Source organism: Alosa pseudoharengus, unplaced genomic scaffold (assembly GCF_046254945.1).
Source record: "Alosa pseudoharengus isolate Yale_2024_CS ecotype anadromous, Long Island Sound unplaced genomic scaffold, YU_APseudo_1.1 YU_APseudo_1.1_scf_14, whole genome shotgun sequence".
In the NCBI taxonomy this organism is placed as follows: Eukaryota; Metazoa; Chordata; class Actinopteri; order Clupeiformes; family Clupeidae; genus Alosa; species Alosa pseudoharengus.
Window position 1 is genome coordinate 27,350,004 of NW_027468609.1, and position 21,131 is coordinate 27,371,134.

Sequence of the window (21,131 nt, forward strand, 5' to 3'; positions counted from 1 at the left end):
CCAGGACAAATGCATTTAGCTGAGTTGCAAGTAAAAATACAGAATTGAGTGATTCTAGACGCTAGTTTGTCAACTGAACTTAAACCCATGGATAGTTATTATGGCTGAAAGATGTTTAATGAGATGTATTTTAATATACACTACTCACAAAAAGTGTGATATCTGGCTATCAGATATCTGGGATATCTGGCTTTTGGGTGAAATTTAATGTTTCAGTACAGAAACATTGAACTGTTGGACATACACATTCAAAAGTTTAGAGAAGGTCACATTAAGTTCACCTGTAAAGGTTATAGTGGATTTTAGGTTCATCCTGAAATTTCACCCGAAAGCCGAATATCCCTGACTTTTTGTGAGTAGTGTATGATTGTAGGTTTTATCCATGAAGGTCTGTCTATTTCTAATTCAGATTTTGTATTACATGCAACGCATGCGATTATACTAGTTGCCACAGTTTGTAGCTTTACAAGAGCTTTATGCCAATTCATTACAACAATTGCATCCAAGTGCAAAGAATTGACAAGTAAAAATGTATTGTGTCAGCAGCGCCGCTTAATGGCTAATCCATATGCTGTGTCTGCCACTCGTGGTACTTAAATGCGGTAGGTTATTCACCGCATAATTAATGTTGTCCAAGATGATAAGCAAACAATGACCGCACAGAGAATGGAAGAAATGAGATTTCACTAAGAAGGACTGTTGCATGATGGACTCTGACTGGCCAGCCTCGAACGACACCAGCTGGTCTGTGGGAGGCACTACCTTCGTTATGTGTTTGGCTCTGGTGATGGACAGCAGCTCTGTCATCTGATTGCTTATGGATGGGGGGGGGGGGGGGGGGCTGGCTCACTGACAGGACGAGGAACACCAGACAGCACCGAACACCCCTGAATGCCCTCAGGATAACGTGGCACCGGTGACTGTCGGTGTGCTGATGTAGTGACGTGGAGGAGACATCCGGTGGCTGTCAGGGGAGCAGTTTCTGACCATTCACAGAAGCTGAGTGTCTGTCATTGTGTTCCTCAGTTGGAAAGGGGCAAAGAGGACACGAGGTGTCTATCAGCGAAACTAGGTCTGACTAGTCAAGATCTTACAGCATACAAACAAGAACCATTGGAGGGCCAATTGTCAATGTAAATACCATCAAACTATAACTAACTCAGGCCAAGTATTTCTAGAGGTCTAAAGATACATAGAACACATGACGACATGAAATAATTTCACATTATACTCTTCCGTATTCTCATAAAGTTTTGATGGCTTTAAGTTAAAATACCTGTAGCTGAGACCTTCCTGTGTTCTGTCTTGCAGATGCATTTGAATCCAGGGAGCCACAAGTAGCTCATACCATAACTCAGTCAGGTGCCATGGTTTTTTCATGCAAATGGCTAGCTTCAAAGCGGCATCCATTTCCTGTGGTTTAACTCGGCAAGGAAATAGGTTAAGGTGTAATTTGATTTTTCTCTGGACTCCTTTATGGCCTCTTTGCTACAGGAAATGACAGGGATAACATTCAGAGCATGCGCATCATTTAACAAGTTGCCCCAGACAAAGTCAAGATGAGAACTATCCATTTACTGAAAGGGCGCCAAGTGACGTATTAGTGAATGCCACGATTGCACACTTGTTAGATTTTGCTGTAGCGTGCTCATGTTGCTGTCACTTCTCTGTGGCAGAAGGTGTTCACTGCCACCGTTCTTCAAGGCTTTCAAAGCTGTTCAGCTATGCATGCGCAAAACGCTACCCCTTCCGCCCCCACCCCCCACTCCCCACCACTGCTTGGAATAGTGACAGCTTCAACAAGAGGACAGAAAACGGGTGCAAGGCCCAGCCAATTACCATAGTTTATTACCCCTCTCTGCCATTCGTTGTTTGATTAAAGAAGTCATTAGTTGAACGTCGTCCAATTTTTAAAGGTGCAGCTCGTTCTCTGGTCCAGTGTACACAAGAGTTGTGATGGAGAAATGGCGCATAGACACATTACAGCTTCATCAAATCTGTGAGCGCAGTACTATTTTTCAAACTAATACATGCTGCGTCACATTTTTTTTATTTATTTTGTTGTTTTTTTGTGTGTTGGTGGGTGTTACTTTCTTCTTTTCCACAGGCTGTGAAAACCAAATTATATTTCTGCTGAGATAAGAGACCTTTGTGGTCTTAGAGACTATTAATGATTTCTATCTCTAAAGTTGCAGAGTAACTGTATCTCTTCTTGGGTACCTGCTACAAACCTCTTCTGTATCTCGGAGTTGGAGTTGACAAAAGTAGCGAAAATCCCAACAATCTCATTCAAGAAATGTTTAGTCTCACCAGTCATCTGCAAATTCAACTGACTCTTGGAAGTGAATTTGTCAGTCTCAATCATCGTTCCATAGTTTTTGTAGCCTGTTACCACCGCGCCTGTCGGAAGTTGTGCTTGTGTGCAAGTGGTTGTGTGTGCTTGACTGAATGTGAGTTTAGTGTGTGAGTGGTTGTGTAGAGTTGACTGAGTGTGTGCTGTGTGTGTGGTTGTGTAGGGTTGCTTGAGTGTGTGCTGTCAGTGTGAGTTGACTGTGTGAGTGGTTGTGTGTGGTTGACTCTGTGTGTGTGTGTGTGTGTGTGTGACTGTGTGTGTGTTGAGCGTGCTGTTGATCACATAGGTTCCTGTATTGATCTTGATGCTAGGGGACAAGCCTGACCAAGACGGGCTAACGTGATAACTGCTCTTTGAGTGGAAAGGCGCACACCCCCGTGCACTGAAAGCTCCCGGAAGAAAGCCAACCTGACAGATACTTTTTTATTATGTATGGTCGCCAAATGTTCAGGATAAAACTGTCCCTTCTATTCAGTTGTGATGGACCTGTTATAGAGCAGTGCAAAGCCCACTCTTATAGTTAGAGTCAGGGTAATGGTAGAGATGATGTGATTCTCTATCTCAGCTTGCGCTGGTGCTCTAGACTAGTGTAAGCTATTCTTGTGACCATAATGTACCAGAAAGAAGCTAAATTGAAGGTGTATAATTACATTTTTGCTGATCATGCAACCGTAGAGAAAACCGGAAGCTATGCAGCCGCTCCTGGCTATGGAGGCAGAGTTTGAATTAACAGCTTATTAAAACTTTAAATCTAAATGCAAATGTTAAAAAACGTTACAGTATCCCCAGTAGAGTTAGGCAGCAGAGGGAATTTGTGTCCTAGTTTGTGATATATTCACTCCTTACATTTTTTTTCTGGTGAGAACCTTTGGGTGCATTATTGAATAGATACATTTCATATGGGTACATTGGCTAATTATGAATTGATTTGATTTTTTAATCTTTAAATACTTTTTACCATACAAATACAATATGCTTACTATCTAATGCCACTGTTAATCTCAGATAACACTTTAAATTGCATACTGTTAACTCCAAGGCCTCATGACAAAAAAGCAGAGTTGATATTCCATAATTTCTTAAAACCCATTTGTAATCCTTCTGACCTAGAAAATGCAAATTGGAAAAAGTTTACTCCAATCATTCTTGTGATGGTGTGCCAAATTTAGCATTTTTCCACCATTTAACAATCTCAAGTATATAGACATTTATTATTTCTTTCATAATATACTGTATAACCATCTGCACCAGTTTCATTTCAGATGATTTAGCAATATAGCTTTTAATGATATGAGACTTTTATTGTTTCATGGTAATTAAGTGCTTTATTGACTGAAAATCCCAAAGAGGTATTTAACATTTGTTTAATCAAGAGACCTTAAAGCCTCCATTGGCTCGTATGACATACTACATAAACTAATAGTGATTGCAGCCATTTGGAACAGTAAGCTTGAATACATGTTCAGTAAGCACACACACCCCACCGCACCCCCAAATTGCAAACATCCTGCTTTAGAACGATACACATTTGAATAAGCCTGACCTTTAGAAAATCAGTTTAACATATTGACTTGCATTCAGATACTTTAGAGATCAGAGACCCTACCCTTTTTGGTTTGGGGTGTTTTCCATTCAGGACCATACAATCAGTCACCTACCTACTAGACAAGTCTTGAGGGGACTACTTTGCTTTCATTCAGCCATAGCCTTTTTGAGGGTTTGAAATCCCATACTCCCACAGGCACAAGATTTTCACTACGATAGAGTTGATTGACATTTTGAAGGATGGTTGTGGGCCAGTTCCCGCTTTTTCTTTGTTGTGTGGTGTGGTGTTGTCTAACAGAATCAGAATCAGTTGTATTGGCCAAGTATACTTACGTACACATTGAATTTGACTTCGGTAGGTGTTAACTCTCTATACATTCAACAAATAGACATAACCTGTCTAACTCCTAAAACTCCTTGGGGTGTGTTTTGTTTATAGTGATGGTGACGAGTTGAAGAAGTCCTTGTCAGAGCTCGCTGACAACAAGACCGAAAATGCCCACTCCAAGGGCATCAGCAGAATTGGCAGTGGCAGCAACCCATTCCTGGACATCGCACATGACCCCAACGCCGCTGTCTACAAAACGGGTTTCCTGGCCCGCAAAATCCATGCCGACATGGATGGGAAGAAAAGTAAGTGACCATGTATGAACGGTTAGTAGGGACTCGCTATGCACTACCATACTAAAGCTCAACATAATAAACTATTATTTACCTAACTATTTACAGGTGCTATGCTACATACAAAGTGAAAAATCAAAACTTTACCTTGACGCTTTATCCTATACCTGAAAAAACGTACCCATGATGACCCCAAATGATCATAGAGACTATCATTTTGAAGATTTGCTCTCTTATTGAGGATCGTTGCACACAAGAGGCTTTTGAGAAATGCAGTCGTGATTTGTGAACATTGGAGTTGAATGTTGGAGAAGAGGGACAGCTTGACGTCTCACTCTCATCACCCTGAGCCATGCTCTCTCTCTTTCTCTCTCTCTCTTTCTCTCTCTCTCTATCTATCTATCTATCTATATAGCAGGGGTGTCAAACTCAAGGCCCGGGGGCAGATCAGGCCCGCCAGCAGGTTTCATACGGCCCTGTTCTGGGTAGGAAGGGGAAATTTGAAAAAAAGATAGTCTTCAATAATGTGTAATAAGCAATATCTCTATGATACCTTGATTAAACCTAGCACTACAAACCATCTTCAGGAAGGAAGCGACATGGAAGTAGGTTATTTCAAGAGAGAAATAGCGTTAGTAGCACATGATTTGTACTTGTTTGCAAGTGGATATGGAAAAGGAGTATATCAAACAACACTCATACCCATGCAGAAAAATGACAATGACGGCCCTCACGAGGTCTCATTCCAACAAATCTGGCCCAGTAGCTAATATGAGTTTGACACCCCTGATTTATAGTATCTATCTGTTTATCTCCCTCTCAAATATTCTCAACAGCTGTATGGGGTTCATCAGTCTGACTTGAAACACTCAGCTGTTTTACTGAGACCTTTGTTCTTTTTTCCCATGTTGAGGGACCCATAGCGTTCACCCCATCAAAACTCAAAATCTACATTAAGGTGTACTGCACCAGAAATGCAGTCTTGCACCTGCAGCCACATAGTACAGTACATTGGTCAAGGAGAGCGTCTGAGAAACATCAAAGAGCAGTTGCTCAGACACGCTGACTGAGGAAATGTCAGAGGCTCAGAGAGACCAGTGAGGCGTCCATTTTACTGCATTACTAGCAAATGAAGGATGACATTTCGTGTCTCTTTGAAACACTTATCCTAGGCGAGTCACTCGATCTGGCAGAACTTTTAAGTTTGTTTCATTTCCCTTGCCAGAATGGCTGTAGATAGCTGGTACCTGGGTTAATGTGTCTTTAATAAATATTTTTTTTTCTAAATGGTTCTGAAATTGTGCCCTTTAAACTGAAGTATCTACCCAAATGAGGAAAAATGGAAATGGAAAATGTCTACCTGCACTAAAAACACGGTGATGAAACACAAAGCCTTTCAGGAAGAGAGAGAGATTGATGAGTTTGTTTTGATGGGGACACCAGACATGAGCAAATGTCATTCATTTATTTCTAGTATGAAATGGCTAAGATGACAAAATACAGAGGCAAATGTTAGTCTATAATCAAAATAGTTTTATTTAAATGACATTAAAAATGACATGTTATAGTGCAAATCTACACTCTACATTAATGTTGCCATTTTCCATGTTAGAACTACGTACTGTAGATGTCGTGGAGCGAAGAGAAAGTCATCTGAAATATGAAGTACTACATTTCTCTTTCACGTCACAAATGCTTTTGCCATTCCCCAAAACAAGATACATGTAAAGGGAACTTATCAAACTGCCTTTGAAAATGTCAGTCCTTGCAGCCAGCAAAATACTTTGAATGTCTTGAAAAAATAGGGCATTTTAGAGTAATCAATACAGGTCAGCCCTTTCCCTCTGGTGTTTTTGTTGTCCACAGGATGAGTCCATGTTGAACCCAATTTGCAGTGTGTGTGAGCTGAAGGCCCTTTGGGCCTCAGTCTGCCACTTATGTACTCTCATTCGAGAGGATTAGGCCCTGAAATATTCACCACACAAAGTCGGACAGTGTGAGTGCTCGGGAGGTTTTTGCAACGCTAGCTAATGGCTGACTTGAATGAATGGGCCTTGGCTTTGCCCTGCCTCATAATTCACTTCCATTTATCTTCGCGCGCTAATGACTTTTTCGGAGTCCCCTTCAGTTAAAACCTGCTGAGTTGTTAGCGCCACGCCTGCGCCCCTGTAAGAGCGAACCAACAGATTATGCCGTCGCACAGGGTTGTGCAGCCATGGCATTTTGATACATAAAAGAATTAATTCCCTGCAAGATGCCTTGGCAGCTTTCTGATGGATGCAGCCGAAAAAATGAAATCACTGGCATTAAATGAAAGGTCACAAGCAATGAAAGTTTCAAAGCTGTTTGTTTTTTTTCTTGCTTGCGAGGCAAAAAAAGAACAAGACTTAGGCCTAATTACACACACATTACAATGTACAATACAATGACCATTATTAGGCCTACTATGTTGGTAATATAAAGGAATCGGTATGTTTTATTTGTAAGTGGTCATTTTATTTTAATAGTAAGTTTAGTGAGGATGATTAGCTAGCGAATGTCTGTTGTGTAACTGTCTTTGTGAGGCCTCACACACAGTCAAGAGCCACAATGTCCTCTTTGGCAGACGCCTCCTGGGCTTGAGTCTCTGGGGCCATTCTGCTAATACTTTCCGTAACCTTTGTGGCGAAACTATTCACAGTGTCTATGGCGGGGTCTATATCCGAGCTGGCACGCGGGGCGAGTGTCTGATCTCCGTAATCATATGACGCTCTAACAGTATGCGCCTGGTGTCCCACTGGTGCCATCGCCAGAACAAATGAGAGCGTAGAGGTGTGTGACGCTGTGGCCCGGATTCTCACAACGCAATTTGGATAGTTTAGTGTAGATTATGTTACATGTGTGCGTGTGTTTGTGTCCCCGAGCATAACAGTTGATGACTGTAGGATTAGTGATGTGATCAGTCACCTCTCCGTTGGCAGGGCAGTAAATAAATAACAGGTTGATAAATAACAGGTTGAACTCATCATCTGTGGTGGGAGAAGACTTGTCAAGCCTAGACTCCCTATCTGACATAAACTTTTGCTGAGTGTCCAGCACTGAAAGTGGAAAAAAGATGTATGTGATTCAGTATCAAAGACAAACACACTGTACTCTTTTGAGCAGAAACCATGGGGTTGCGTTTGCCTTGCCTCCAGTCATAGAGTACTGCTTGAGTGTGATTTGGAACAAACTGTGAGCTCCATATTAATGGGGACCGTGGTTAAAGTGTTCTTTTTCTGCTTTTCCAGCACCTAGGGGGAAGCGTGGTTGGAAAACCTTTTATGCCGTTCTCAAAGGAATGATCCTTTATCTGCAAAAGGTAAGAGGACTTCAAGCATGTAAATTTAATTGTACATTTTCAACTGTACTTTTTACCTTGTGTTCTTAAATGTATACACACTTAATACTCTAATACTGGCTGTGGTGGTGGAACTCTGGTAGAATAATAATTCAAGTCGCTACATACGAAAGCTATTGATTTTTAGCTGCTTTCACCATCGTCCTTTAGACTATCAATATCAGAGCCATTTTAAATGACACATGTTCAAGATCTCGTGAGCCTCCTGTGATTACTACAGTGTATTCAATCATTTAAAGATGCAACCACATGAGCTGTATGGACAGGATTTATACTTTAGTGCATCAATGCCGCTGCTTGGGAAATGTTTTGATAAATGGATTGTCCATTGATTGTGGTGGTACGTGTCCAGCATCGCGATGCCAATGTACACAAAAATAACCGTGCATAAGATAAAGCTTTCCTACGACTGTCCTGGTGACGTTTACGGTCTCGATGGGCAATGTCTTTGTAGCTTTTACAGTTTGGTGCCATGCCCAGGTTCTCATCTCTGGAATGAAAGATAAGGTCGTGGGAATGATGAGATGTAACAGAACATGTCTTGCCCTCCCAAGTCTCTCGGCTCAATGAGACAGTATTAGATTGTAATGACCAGGCTGACCTTCTCCCGTTTAGCCAACCTGCTCAATACTGCCTGTCAGAAGATGTGTGTATACACAGGTGTCTGTGCTTATACAGTATAGTGTTTCTGGTAAATCCTGAAGGACATAGTCAAAGGTAAAGGTGCACTGGAGGCAAAAAGGGTACATGTTACTTGTGTCCATTTAAAGATAGATGCTAAAGGCCATTTGTTTATGTCAATGGTATTTAGCCAAGACCACTTGGAATGACATCAAAAACATTCTAATACATGAACATTAAAATTAATAGTGTATAGTAAAATCAAATAGTAAAAAAAAATACCAATATTATCAAGAGAAAATAGGATTTAACTAATAATAACAATAACCATAAACATACTGTATACAAACTGTGACTCTGAGATAAGCTTTTGCATTGACAAGAGTGTCCAAGTTTGTTTGTTTCTGTGTTTGTGTGTTTATTTGTTCTTCTCAATGAGTTGATTGCAATGTGATGCTTGATTACATGATGTCTTTTTCAGCATTTGACTCAAATCAGTGTTCAAGAGGGTGACTCAGAAGTGTTGTTGTTGCATTCAAGTTGTTTATCATTTGCTGCATACACAAAGCGCAGGGTTTTGTCTCTGGACATGAATGGGTCATGAGGCAGCAACTTCTAATCAACAAAGATTCTTATCAGGTTCATTACTGAACAAATGGTGTTGGCAAGAAAATGAATGGATAAAATGTATCGTCTGTGCTCTGTGCGTAAGCAGGCATCCAGCACAAACTTGGATCCACGCTTTACTGTACAAACCCCCCACACACAAATGTTGCTATGATCAGACAATGTGTCCCCTTCCTCTTACTGTAATCACTGTACAGTCATTTTAACTGTACGTGAAAGCGCCACCCAAACAAGTAAACAGGAAACGTGAAACGCTTCAACTGCTTCAATTATTTTGTCCTCCATGTGAATGAGGATCTACGTAGCAGGAACTGTGAAGCCATATTTCTGTGGTACTTTGAATTCCATGTTTGCGCTGATGTCGAGTTGCCTGTTACAGGTTTCCATGGCAGTGTCGACTAATGACCAACATTACTGGTCCATTAACTCTGAAGAAGCAATCATGCCTAATTAAACTCAGTGTGTCACCAGCCGTTAGAGAGCCCGGAAAACTGGGGAGTCATTTTGAATTCTATTTTCATGCAGACCTCATGACATATCTGGAGGTGGACAGGTCCTCTTAAGTTCTCAGTCACAGCATGCTTTTAGAGGCTCTTCTTGGGCTGTCTGCCAGTCATGAGCGCTGCCTGACATTCTTATTTTCTATGTGTTTCTTTTGGCCACTTATGCGACTTTTGGGGTTTTTTTCAGACTTGTCAGACAGAAATCTGGAAAGTGAGTGAAAAGTTCTCTGAAGAACCCTTAGCCTTAGCCTAGTTTTCATGCTGTATGTGACTCGTCAAATTAGCGTTTGTTATCATGATGTGACTTATTGATTAAATATAAGCTGTTTATGTGACCAGCAGCAGTGGGAGGAGGTGGAGGGGTTGGGGTAGATGATCATTATCACTTTTCCAAAGCTGGCAAGAGAGTGTCTAGCTCCTGGAGGGCATCACCTGCCTTAGAGGGCCCAAAGAGGCAGCTCTGGAGTTGGTGCCAAAGGCCCTTGAGCCCCCAAGGATAGTAAACGATGAATTATAGCCATGACATTGCGAATGGCAGATTTACTCTCATCATCAACTGCCCCAGTCAATACTGTTTACCATTCCCCACACATCTGTCAGGTCCACGGAGCGCAGAGGCGGAGTGGCACCCGTATTAACCCCGACTGACCCCCCCCCTGCCATGATTCATGATGCTCTTGGCACTCTCGAGCAGCCGAGAGCTAATTTGTTTAATTCGTTTGTTTTAATTAAGAGTTGGATGAGGTCTAAAGCTAAATTGAATTTAATTGTTGGGGGGATTCAATTGCCTGGTGCACAGATAATGAGGAGGGTCAGCGTTGGTTGTTGCCAGGCAGTGGTTTCTTGAGATTGAGAATGAATTCAAGTTGCCAAGTACAAATATGACATGATGAGACATTGTGTCAACAGCAGGGGGAGCCTGGGGTGTGGGTTTTTGGGGTGATGGATGGCTTTGGAGTTGGACGCTGTCTTTTCTGGTACTGATGGCCTTTATTAGCGGAATAGGATGGAGAAACAATTGTCTATCAACTTCTGCCAAGGTGTGGCTATTGTGGCTATTTTCCAGTTTTGTAAACTAAAGAAACAACAAAATGAAACAGGTCTCAGGGTAACATAACAGGATCCAAAAATATGGAATCAAAATGACTTGGCAGTTGATAACTGTTAATTTGATGGAATATAACCTTCTGTATTGATCTGTGGTCCAGATAATGTAGGTCTGGCTTCCATACTAATCTGTTTCTCTCTTTCTCTCTCTGTCCCTCTCCCTTTCCTCTTCTCCCTCTCTCTTCTTTTCCCTCTCTCTCTCTCTCTCTATCCCTTTCTCCTTCCTCTCTCTCTCAGGATGAGTATAAGCCTGAGAAGGCTTTGTCTGAGGATGACCTGAAGAATGCTATCAGCGTGCACCATGCCCTGGCCATCAAGGCCGAGGACTATGAGAAGAAACCCAACGTGCTGAAGCTTAAGACCGCCGACTGGAGGGTCTTCCTTTTTCAGGCGCAGTGAGTAAAGTCGCAGTGGCAGTCTGGCAAAACGCATAATTTGCTGCAAAGACAAGAGCACCCACATGCGCACACACACATACCCAACACTACCATCCCTTTAGGCCTGAACTGTGGAAACGAGGGGGGGGGGGGGGTGAATAAGAGAGGCTCCCCTGGAACCAAAATCTAATTTCATGCTTGGATTCAAGCACAGTGAAAACACATTTATCTTGCCCATTAGTCTGGCCTCAAAACCATTGCATTTTTTATCAGGAATTCCAGGAAGGCCTTATGGAGGTGCTTATCAGTCGTCTAGAGAGACTGGATTTCTCTCCAGAGTCACAAGTCCATTAGTTCATACTGTAGACAGCATAAAGGCACAGATGTCAAGGACTTCTTTAGGGACTTTGTTTTGTGTTTGTATTGTGTGTGCATTTTTAAGCACGTGCACAGACAAAAGGGCAAAACCAGCAGTTGGTAACCACCAGTTGGTAATATTAATATGTGTTTGTTTGACTCTGCTGTGAGCACTGAAGCTCTGGAACCGATAGGATGAATTATTTATGAACTCAGAATCACAAGAAGACCGCACCTCCATTTTGTTTTGCAATACTGTATGTTTTTATAAGCTGTTGTTCGGCAAAGGCTTTGAAGTCAGGTTGAAATGACACTTGTGCACCTTTCTCTAGGAGCCCCGAGGAGATGGAGTCCTGGATCAAAACCGTCAACTCCGTGGCGGCCATGTTCTCCGCACCCTCGTTCCCAGCCGCTATTGGCTCTCAGAAAAAGTTCAGCCGCCCGTTGCTGCCAGCAACCACCACAAGGATGTCACAGGTGACCTTGCTCGACTTGAACACTTTGAGCTCCAAGCTATAAGCACTAAGTTGGATTATGGTCGCTACCAACCTGGTGTTTTTTGATGGAAATTGCTTAGATGTTGTTTCTATTGTGATTAGCACTGTGTTCTCAAAACATACATTTTGCTGTTGAAATGACCTCTGTATCTCTTGTGGGGTATGACTGTATGGAGAATGTATGCTAGAGGTGGTTTGAGGAGCAGCCAATGTATTCTACTTTACTATGTTTTTAGGAGGAGCAGTTAAAATCCCATGAGGCCAAGCTGAAGCACATCTCCACAGAGTTGGCTGAGCACAGATCCTACCCACCAGACAAGAAGGTCAAAGCCAAGGAAATAGACGAGTACCGATTGAAAGAGCACTACCTGGAGTTTGAGGTGAGTATTTATCTCGGTCAGCTTGACCAACCAGAGAAAATATTTATGGATGCATTTCACCGCTCTGGTGCACTTGCTGAGTCACTCTGTCTCTATTATCAAATCGTGTCATGAACTGAGAAATGTGCATTTCTCTTTGACGAGGGATATAACATTGGAGAGGTTAAGACACTGGGCCTAAAGATAAGACTAGCTGTTATCTGCCAGTCCAAGTCGTTTTTGTGAAGCTTGGCCTTTGTACTGTCTTTGGTTGGTGGCAGAGGTCATAATTGGTTTGCTTCAGTGGTTTTGTATCAGGACTTTACTCTTGATTTATTAAAATACCAAACTGACTCCACCAATCAAAGCCTAGGGAGAAAACACATTAAATTTGCGTGAAGTGCTTTGTAAAATGGTTAGGAAAATCACTCCCAGCCCTGGTGTGAAAGGCAATCACATCATCCAAATGAAAGTGTTTACATGGTGCTTTTTAACTTACTTCTTTAAGCAAAACCCAGCATGGTTTCATAATTAGGCACTGTTCGTGTTGCACTGCAAACTATTTACTTAAGATAGAGGGAGTGAGGGGGGTAAGGCATGATGATCTGATATGCCTCCCAGAACACCAATTGTATAATTGAAGCATTGCACGCTCATTGTGTGCTAATATCCGTGGTGTAATGATATTGCTTAGTATCAGAGCCCCAACCACCCCCACCCCCCTTTTTCTTAATTTCACATCACACGGCTCTCTCGAGGGCTCTCCACTCCCAATCGATGCCTGCAGCTGTCATGTTGCTGTGAACGCAGCAGTCGTCTCTCTTAGATCCCCGCCACCCAGAACCACTGGGAACAAAGCCTCGGAGCTCATTTGCCATCAAATATTCGGAGGCATGCAGCTCTTTCCACCTGTAGAGGAATATCAAAGGCATTTACAGCTTCTCTTTAATCAAAGCCCATCTATAATTTTCACACTAGTTGCACATATTTTAGTGGAGCCATTTGTCTAGCAGGACCAAATGGGCGGATGTTGGCTTTTATCAGGTACTAATGTCAACGGATGGATTTTTATTCTACAGCCTCTCTCGCCAAATCAATAGAGCTTTTGTCTTTGTTTTATGTTGTGACCTTGGTGGAAAGTTTAGTGCATTTCCTTTTATAGGAACAACAGCCTTCTAAAATCATGACCACTAAAGTAATTTATTGAGAATTAAGAAAATGTATCACAATTTTTAAGAATTGTGAAGAAAAAGTTAGTGTTGTGTAAATGTAGTAAAAGTAGTGGCGTTTACCTTCATTTGAATACAAGATATTGAATGCCAAGTTTGATGGCATTATTTCACCTCATGCCTAACAATGCCCCTCAGCTGTTCTAAAATCACTGGAACCTACAGCCTCTCAGGAATTATTGCTTTTCTAAAACGGTTGGTTACTACATATACCTGGCAAGATTTCCTAAAATAAAGGGACAGCAACGAGATATTTTACGATTTATTTATGCATGCCGCCAAAAAAAATATTTATTCTATCAGAATGGTTGCCAAGCCACGCTGAGACGCAACAACTTTTACTTTTGTATCAATTTGTGGTAGTGCAGTAATATCGAATGAAGTGTGGTCAATGTGAAGGGTTGTGTTGGGTGTTACAACGGCATTGAACGTGATTCAGCTAATCATAATCAAGGACCGGAACTTTAGTCCCTTAAAGGAGAATTCCGGTGTGATTTTGACCTAAAGTGTTTTGAAACATGATACCGAGTGTGAACGTATGTCTCATAGCCCATCTCGGCTTGTCCCCTGCACTCCGAAATCTGGCGCTAGTTCGCCGATGCTACCAACAAGGCGGTCAATGGTGGTGCCTCGGCATCGGCATAGCCATGCAAATAAATCACTGTTTTACACCATTTACGAGGCTCAATGTATCTCCACACTTCATTGGTAGACTTCCAAGGGCCCTGACATTTAAAACGAGACATTGAGAACTTTGAAAAAGCACTGGTAGTTTACTTACAAGACGATTTATACAGACAGTATCTTCTCGAAGTTTAGCGTTTGCAGCCATCTTGAATTTAGTCACGATAAGTCGAGCGACGAGTAAGAATGAACAGGTATGATAAGGAATCAGATTCCAAAAATAATTCCGTGGAAATGCATGGATTCCAGTTGCTGCTACTGGAAGAAACTGTAATCCATGCATTTCCATTTATTCAGTTACACCTTCACAAAAATAAAACATGTAATGTGTCAGTGCAGGAACAGCACTATTTTATCAGAAACCAGTGCATTTTCTACAGCTTGTCATTCTGGTTGACATCTACTGCCTGGTTATATGTATTATTGGTATGTTCAGAAATTACTGATAGGCCTACACAAGCTGAAATAGTTTCAAAAAGTGTAACTGTGTTTATTATATTACAAAAACATAGGCAAATTGGGGCCACCACCACCTTGACACTTATCAGTAATAATGAATACTGTGTGATTATTCACAGTAGTGGTGATCCTAGTCTCTGCTCAACCCTCCATACACACAAAATGATGGCTTGTCATGTTTCTATTTAATATTTTGAATTCATAAACTTTATATATTTTGTTAGTATTTTATGATCTGCATAATTACTTATAGCTAAAAATATTCAGTAATTTGAATACATATTGATTTTTAAACTATTGCACTTGTCTTTAATGACATTACAGTGGTGATATGTAGGTCTAATTGAGTGCCTGTCACTTCGAGAAAAAACGTGAAAACTAATTAGCTTTCATTCTCAATTCCATAGCCTAGGTAGGTTACCGTGGCATTGTGTGTTGTCCCATTGACTTGGTCATGTTTAACGGGCTATGTGCTTATAGCTTACCCTACCATAACTTGGAGTTCGCTATTTCTGTTATTTTGATCCAATGAGTGAGACCTAGAAAGTGCTCAAAATAAAACTTTACGGTATTCTCTTGATAACGTTAGTGAAATGGATTTAATGTGAATGTGCACATAAAAAGACGCAGAGTGGCTACATAATACAGCGCACGTTTTGCAGTGATGTTCCGCCTTTTAAAAGCAGGTGTAGCCTAATCCGAATCGGGGTTAAATCCATCAATTAGACAAACAGAATCAGTAGGGTACAAGTTTTGTAGCCTACCAGGGCTATGTCAAAAGCAGGCAACATTAGGGAGGGGAGAGCGCGTTCAAAATCATCAGCAATAATGTCATCGAAGCCGAGAATCTCCTCAAAATCATACCTTCCGAAATCTCCTCGCTATCAAAGTCCTCCATGCTTTGCTCGAAGAAATTTCAAAACAATGTCACGAGGAACATGACGACACTCCCTCGTGTCTATTCTGATGCATTTCATTGGCCCAGAGGCCGATAATTGGTGCAAAAAAACCCTTATACGCGGAAATCGACGTATACGCTTTCCCGGCCTCAATGGTAGAATTACGCAACAGCGCTCCCGGCTTTAATGGTAGAAATGCGCCAATGCTTTCCCGGCCTAAATGGGTTAATAGTTTAGTTAAAATCGCCATAGTTTAAAATTTGTGCGATACTTTTCAGTGAGTTTGAAGGCATTAGTTTCCAGGCAAATCTATTGTTCCGTGCAATTACCTCTCTCAGAGCTAGTAATTAAAACGCAAGGCGTCAAGAGAGGGGCCAGCCCAAGAGATGGTGATTTGGTCAAGGTTAAAAGAAGCCTTTATAGATTAAAACAGAAGCTGTTAAGAACAAGGACACACTAAAGTTGCTTTTGGAATTAAATGGGCAGCCATGCAATTAAATGGAGCCAGCTGTTTTAATAGTTTCCCTTTTCTAGCTGTTCTTCCCCATAACAAAAGATATGTTGCAAGATGTATGTGATAACAAGGAGATCCGTATGATATGATGAAGCTGTTGCATTGACCCCCTCCTGTCCTCTCTGTTGTCTGCTGTAACAGGAGAAACGTTACGACATGTATGTGCAGCTCCTGAAGGACGGCGTGAAGGAGCTCCTGGCCGGTAAGGAGGCTGAAGCGGCCCTGAAGAAGTCCCAGTCCAGCCCCTCGCTCAACCAGGAGTCCCAGCCGGCTGGCGCCAAAGTCAAACGGAACACCTCCGAGAGGAAGGACTACCGGCCCGAGCCCCCCAAAGTCACATAGGAAGCTCCACCACGCTGTCCGTTCGAGAGCCATTGGTAGCACTTTTCTGTGAAGGGCTACATGTAAGGCCTAATTTAACACCTTTTTACGAGCCAATGCACGACCACCCTAAGACTAGTGGAAGGACCTTGACAGGCAGTTGATAGAGTCACTAGCTTCGATAGTGTGACACGGCGTTGTGGAAAGGCCTTTGAGTTTGTCGTTGCTATACACACACACACACTTGCACGTATTTGCAATTGCTCAGGTGCCTCTTAGGGCCCTGGTGTGTTGATTCCAAAGGTGTTGTTTAGCTTTTAACGTGAACCCCCTTAAGGAAAGTGTTACCGAGCCATTCTACACAACGTGTGAATATATTTTGTGTAATTTATTTATGATCCCACAGTTGTGTACAATGTAAATGACTGATAATCGTCCTTAGATTGACTGGTGCTTGTGTAGCGATTTATATGGGGCATAACCAACATACAGTAAATGTAGTCTCTTTTTTTATTTGAGTGTTGTACATGTTGCTGTTGTCATTATTGTAATGTAAGTGTAAGATTTAGTTGTGAGGCATTCGACTGTCACTTTATTTGTTCTCGCTGTGTTCCGTCCTTACCAACGCTCTCCCGAAATCTGCCTTTATTCAAGAGAAGATATTTTCTTGTATTTTGAGTGGACTTGATCCACCCTTATATCTTTGTAGGTATTAGATATAGTCTTACTCCTACTGTAAGGTAAATGGTTATTTTAAAATGTAGATTAAGTGAATGTTATAAACATTTAAACACACATGTACGGTAATTAGATCATTGGTACAATATGGCTTGACCCAGATTTTCTCCCAGCTGCTGGTTAGAGTCAAAACTGTGGAGAGAAAACGGCTGATTATTTTCAATAAGCTCGTTGACACAAAATGTCTCAAGCACATTAGATGGACCGGAAAGGCACATGGAAGAAGTTCCCATTGCTATTTCCTCTTATTGGCATTATAGGGACCATATAGGCCTACGTCAAGACTTTTTAATTCTGTTCGTTATATAAGTGCCCACCACCAACAGATTTTCTAATTCTATTCTGCAACAGTTTCAATTCAATTTCATAAAAATGTAAACAGTTCACATCTGTAAATCACATTTTAATTATCTCATCTGGCAACTTTTCCCAACAGAACAGCAACAAAATGTTTCTCACTCCCTGTTGCCGTTTCTAAATGGTTTTGTCCTCTCTCTCTCTCTCTTTCTCTCTTTCTCTCTCTCTCTCTCTCCCTCTCTATAGACGTTTATTTTTACATTACCATAATGCAGCAGGTTGTAAATAATCAGAAGTGATTTTTTTAATGTTCCTATGAACGGAACAGTAGAGAAATGAAAGCCTTCAGAATAGACCCATTAGAAGACATAGATACACTATTAGTTCCATTTTAAAGGTATGTTACAGTGGTTTTAAGGCTATTCAAAGTCTCTTATTTTAAGGAACGATTAGGGGTACTTACAGATAATGGTTTTAAACGTTGTTCTGTCCTCAGAACGTGGCTGTGCACACTGCAATGGCACTGTTGTGTTGTTATCAACACCAGAGTTGCTGCAGGCAGGCCGTTTATTTTTTTATCTGTTGAGCTAAAGAAATATACTTCTGCTTTTTTGAGTAGTGTAAATGCCAATGCTACTTTTTGTGTATTTTATAATCTTCTTATATTTGGATTTTTAATTCTTGAGTTGAGAATTGTATTGTTGTAAAGATAAAAAATTAGTATTTATAGTGCACTTTATGAATTAGTTCTTTTGACTATTTTAGAGCTTTATAAGGGGTAGAGTGACACGTTTTTGAGTGACTCCACAGGTTTCTTTTTCTTTTCTCAGGCTGCTCCCAAGCTTGTTTTGTTGAAGGTACTGAGCTGAGTGTACGATTCTGTCAGCTCAACATGTTAGTTTGTCAGTGGTTGTGTAGTTTTGCTGTCATAGTTAGATTGTGTTATGACTACGTTTCCAGTAAGGGAACTATTTACAGTGCTGTACAACATTGAAATCTTTGCAAATTTTTGCCTTTCTTTGTGATGTCAATATAGAATTGAAGTGTCATTGAAAATGTCTTCAGACAGAGCTGACATGGAAACACTGATATTTTATTCTTTCCCATCACAAACTGTATTTCAGGCATATTTTCCTCACCAAATATGGTCTGTATTTGAAGGTTTAGGTGTGTCAGGTGTGAGATGTACAATATATAACAAAGAAGGAATTGTAGGTTTCTGACATACGCTTGAAAATGTAGTAATTTGGCTTGTCGTCAGAACGTGTGCTCGTTTACTTCAACAAAGCGTGTGTTCTAGAAATTACACAATAGTTATTTGTTCTTCTCACCGTGTTAAAACAATATAGCCAGGCAAATGAACTGAGAACTTCTGAACGGAACATTTATATCCAGGTGGCTTCAGTGTCACTATCAGGAATTTTTTTGCGACTCCGATATGCATATCCTATGCTTGCACAGTGTTGCCGATGCAACACTTTACTCTGTTGCCCCTTCCCTTGCCATAGTATACAAGGTTAGTGTATGGCTTCAGCATTGAAGCACTTAGAGTAACTTGCTTTTGTTCTTATTTTTTGTTGGTTTGTTTGTTTTGCTTGCTTGTGTGGTGCTTTGCCTATGAGTACTAAAAGAAACTGACCCAACAAAACTATACCCCAGCTGTGGGAACTGTCCCTGTTAGAAGTCTGCCCAGTTTGCTTTTTTTTCTTCTTATCCTTTTGTTGTGTATGTACTTTTAAACATTTTGGTTTGTATTTGTTGACCATTCAAAAACATCTGACCAAATTGTGCTTGTTGATGCTTGGATATATTGTACTTTTTGTGGTCTACCCCATATAGGACCCTCACCATCCTTCTAAAGAGGAAGTGTATACCGAAACTAAAGTCCCAGTGTGAAGTTCAGTCTCCCGATTTGTCCAGCATGAACAGTTGTAGATCAGCTGCTTCTCATGCCTTTGTGATACATTTGCACATTTTAGGATTTTTTGATTTTACATTTTGTTTTGTACTGACACAAAAACCAGAATCTTATGTACTCCTGTATGTAGTGCATGGACATCTGAGTTCAATTTAATGGCAGAGAACCCCCCCCCCATCCCATTTAAAAAACAAAAAAAACATCAGAATAGCTTTATTATTTATGTTCTCATTTGTATTGCCTTATTTATCTTTTTTTTGGACTGGAATGATTTAATTTTAGTGGTACATTTTCTTTGCAGGTGTACTAATTTTACACATCTATGTAAATTATCTTTTATTGTCAAGTGTAATATCCATACCACGCTTTTGTTTTGTTTTTTAGTTTTGGTCAAACAGTTTTCAGTGTAAACCTTATTGATCCCCCTCTTTTCTCCCTCTGCAGACGCCACTGTTGGTATTGATCCCAAGCCGCCCTACACTCACATATATCACTCAACAATATCAAATATAGAGCCTATGAAGTGTAGCTATATGCTGGACATCTCAGATTAGCATCCACCATGTTTTTTTTTTTGTTTGTTTTGAAGAAGGAAAGGAGGGGGCTGATGGGGTTTTTTGGGGGAACGACAGCTGAAGTTGTACAGTAGGAACCAACACCACCGGTAGACACTCACACAGTCCCCCCTACACCGTTGGTGGTCGCTCAGTAGACATTGCACCTTAGCCTTCAGCAGGGGCTGTTAGTTCCTGCAACACAAACAGCATCAAAAAAGACTATATCTCTACAAAAGCTGTGATCTTGTACAATCCTTTAATTCTGTAAATGTTGTGACATAACTGTTGCCCTGTGTTGGATAAGAAAAAAACAATTGGTTGATTTGTGGGTTGTTGAAGTGATGTCACTGGCAGTAAGCGTGTCTTACGCCCCTCAGCCAGAGTCAGGCACTTGATGCCAGCGTTACCAACTGTAGACGGTTTCAGTGAATAAAACACAGTATTTAATTGAGCATCCCACTAAGTCTCTGATCTCTTCTTTCACATACAAGTTAATTATATATTTCTGTATCATATTAGTACATTAAGAGGTGCTATATATCCTATTAGAGGTACTTCCTTTTCAAGGACCTTGTAGTTTAAAGATAAATCCTTATGGATCTAATAGTCTTCAAAAGAGTACTCACTTTGAGGTCCTAACAAGGGCACTGAAAATCATTGAGATTAAATCTGCACTGCTTGGGGACAGAATAATGTTACCTTAATCTCACAGCAGCAGCAGAGGGACCTCAAGATGGCTAGTCTACGCTGCTGTTACAAAAATTATTAAAGCAAAGTATTCTTGTAACCCATAGCAACCCATCATAGAAATAGTCAGTGTATGCCGCAATTGTATAAATAGATATGCATTCAATATGCCCTTATACACACACTAACAGATATAGTGCACTATATCTAACGGTGACGGACAATTTAAAAAAAACAGTGCATCATCAGGTATAAACTTATCCACAGGGATTTAAATTGTATTTGTAGTACACAAAAACATTAATCAAATACAACTGCACATGCCCATGTGTTTTAAATGCTTTTCAGATTTGATGTACAAAAAAGAGCATACAATTCCCTTGCTGCTGATGCCACTGAACAGCTAAGTGCAAGTATATGTGATGTAGTGACAAAGTTGCCATCACCCAGAGGTAGCTGAAGAGAAACTCACGACATGGAGT

At 40.9% G+C, this 21,131-nt stretch overlaps 1 protein-coding gene across 7 annotated transcripts in view; it reads left to right on the top strand.

The window, feature by feature from the left end:
- psd3l (pleckstrin and Sec7 domain containing 3, like) overlaps positions 1 to 20,421 on the top strand; it is a 92,822-nt gene extending 72,401 nt beyond the window's left edge. For all 7 annotated transcript variants that reach the window (XM_076284460.1, XM_076284461.1, XM_076284462.1 and 4 more), the window contains 6 exons: positions 4,338 to 4,531; positions 7,789 to 7,859; positions 10,994 to 11,151; positions 11,823 to 11,967; positions 12,224 to 12,367; positions 16,273 to 20,421. In XM_076284460.1, the coding sequence (XP_076140575.1) occupies positions 4,338 to 4,531; positions 7,789 to 7,859; positions 10,994 to 11,151; positions 11,823 to 11,967; positions 12,224 to 12,367; positions 16,273 to 16,473 (913 nt within the window). In that variant the 3' untranslated portion in view covers positions 16,474 to 20,421. The remainder of the gene's footprint in view (positions 1 to 4,337; positions 4,532 to 7,788; positions 7,860 to 10,993; positions 11,152 to 11,822; positions 11,968 to 12,223; positions 12,368 to 16,272) is intronic.
- Positions 20,422 to 21,131: the final 710 nt, after the last annotated feature.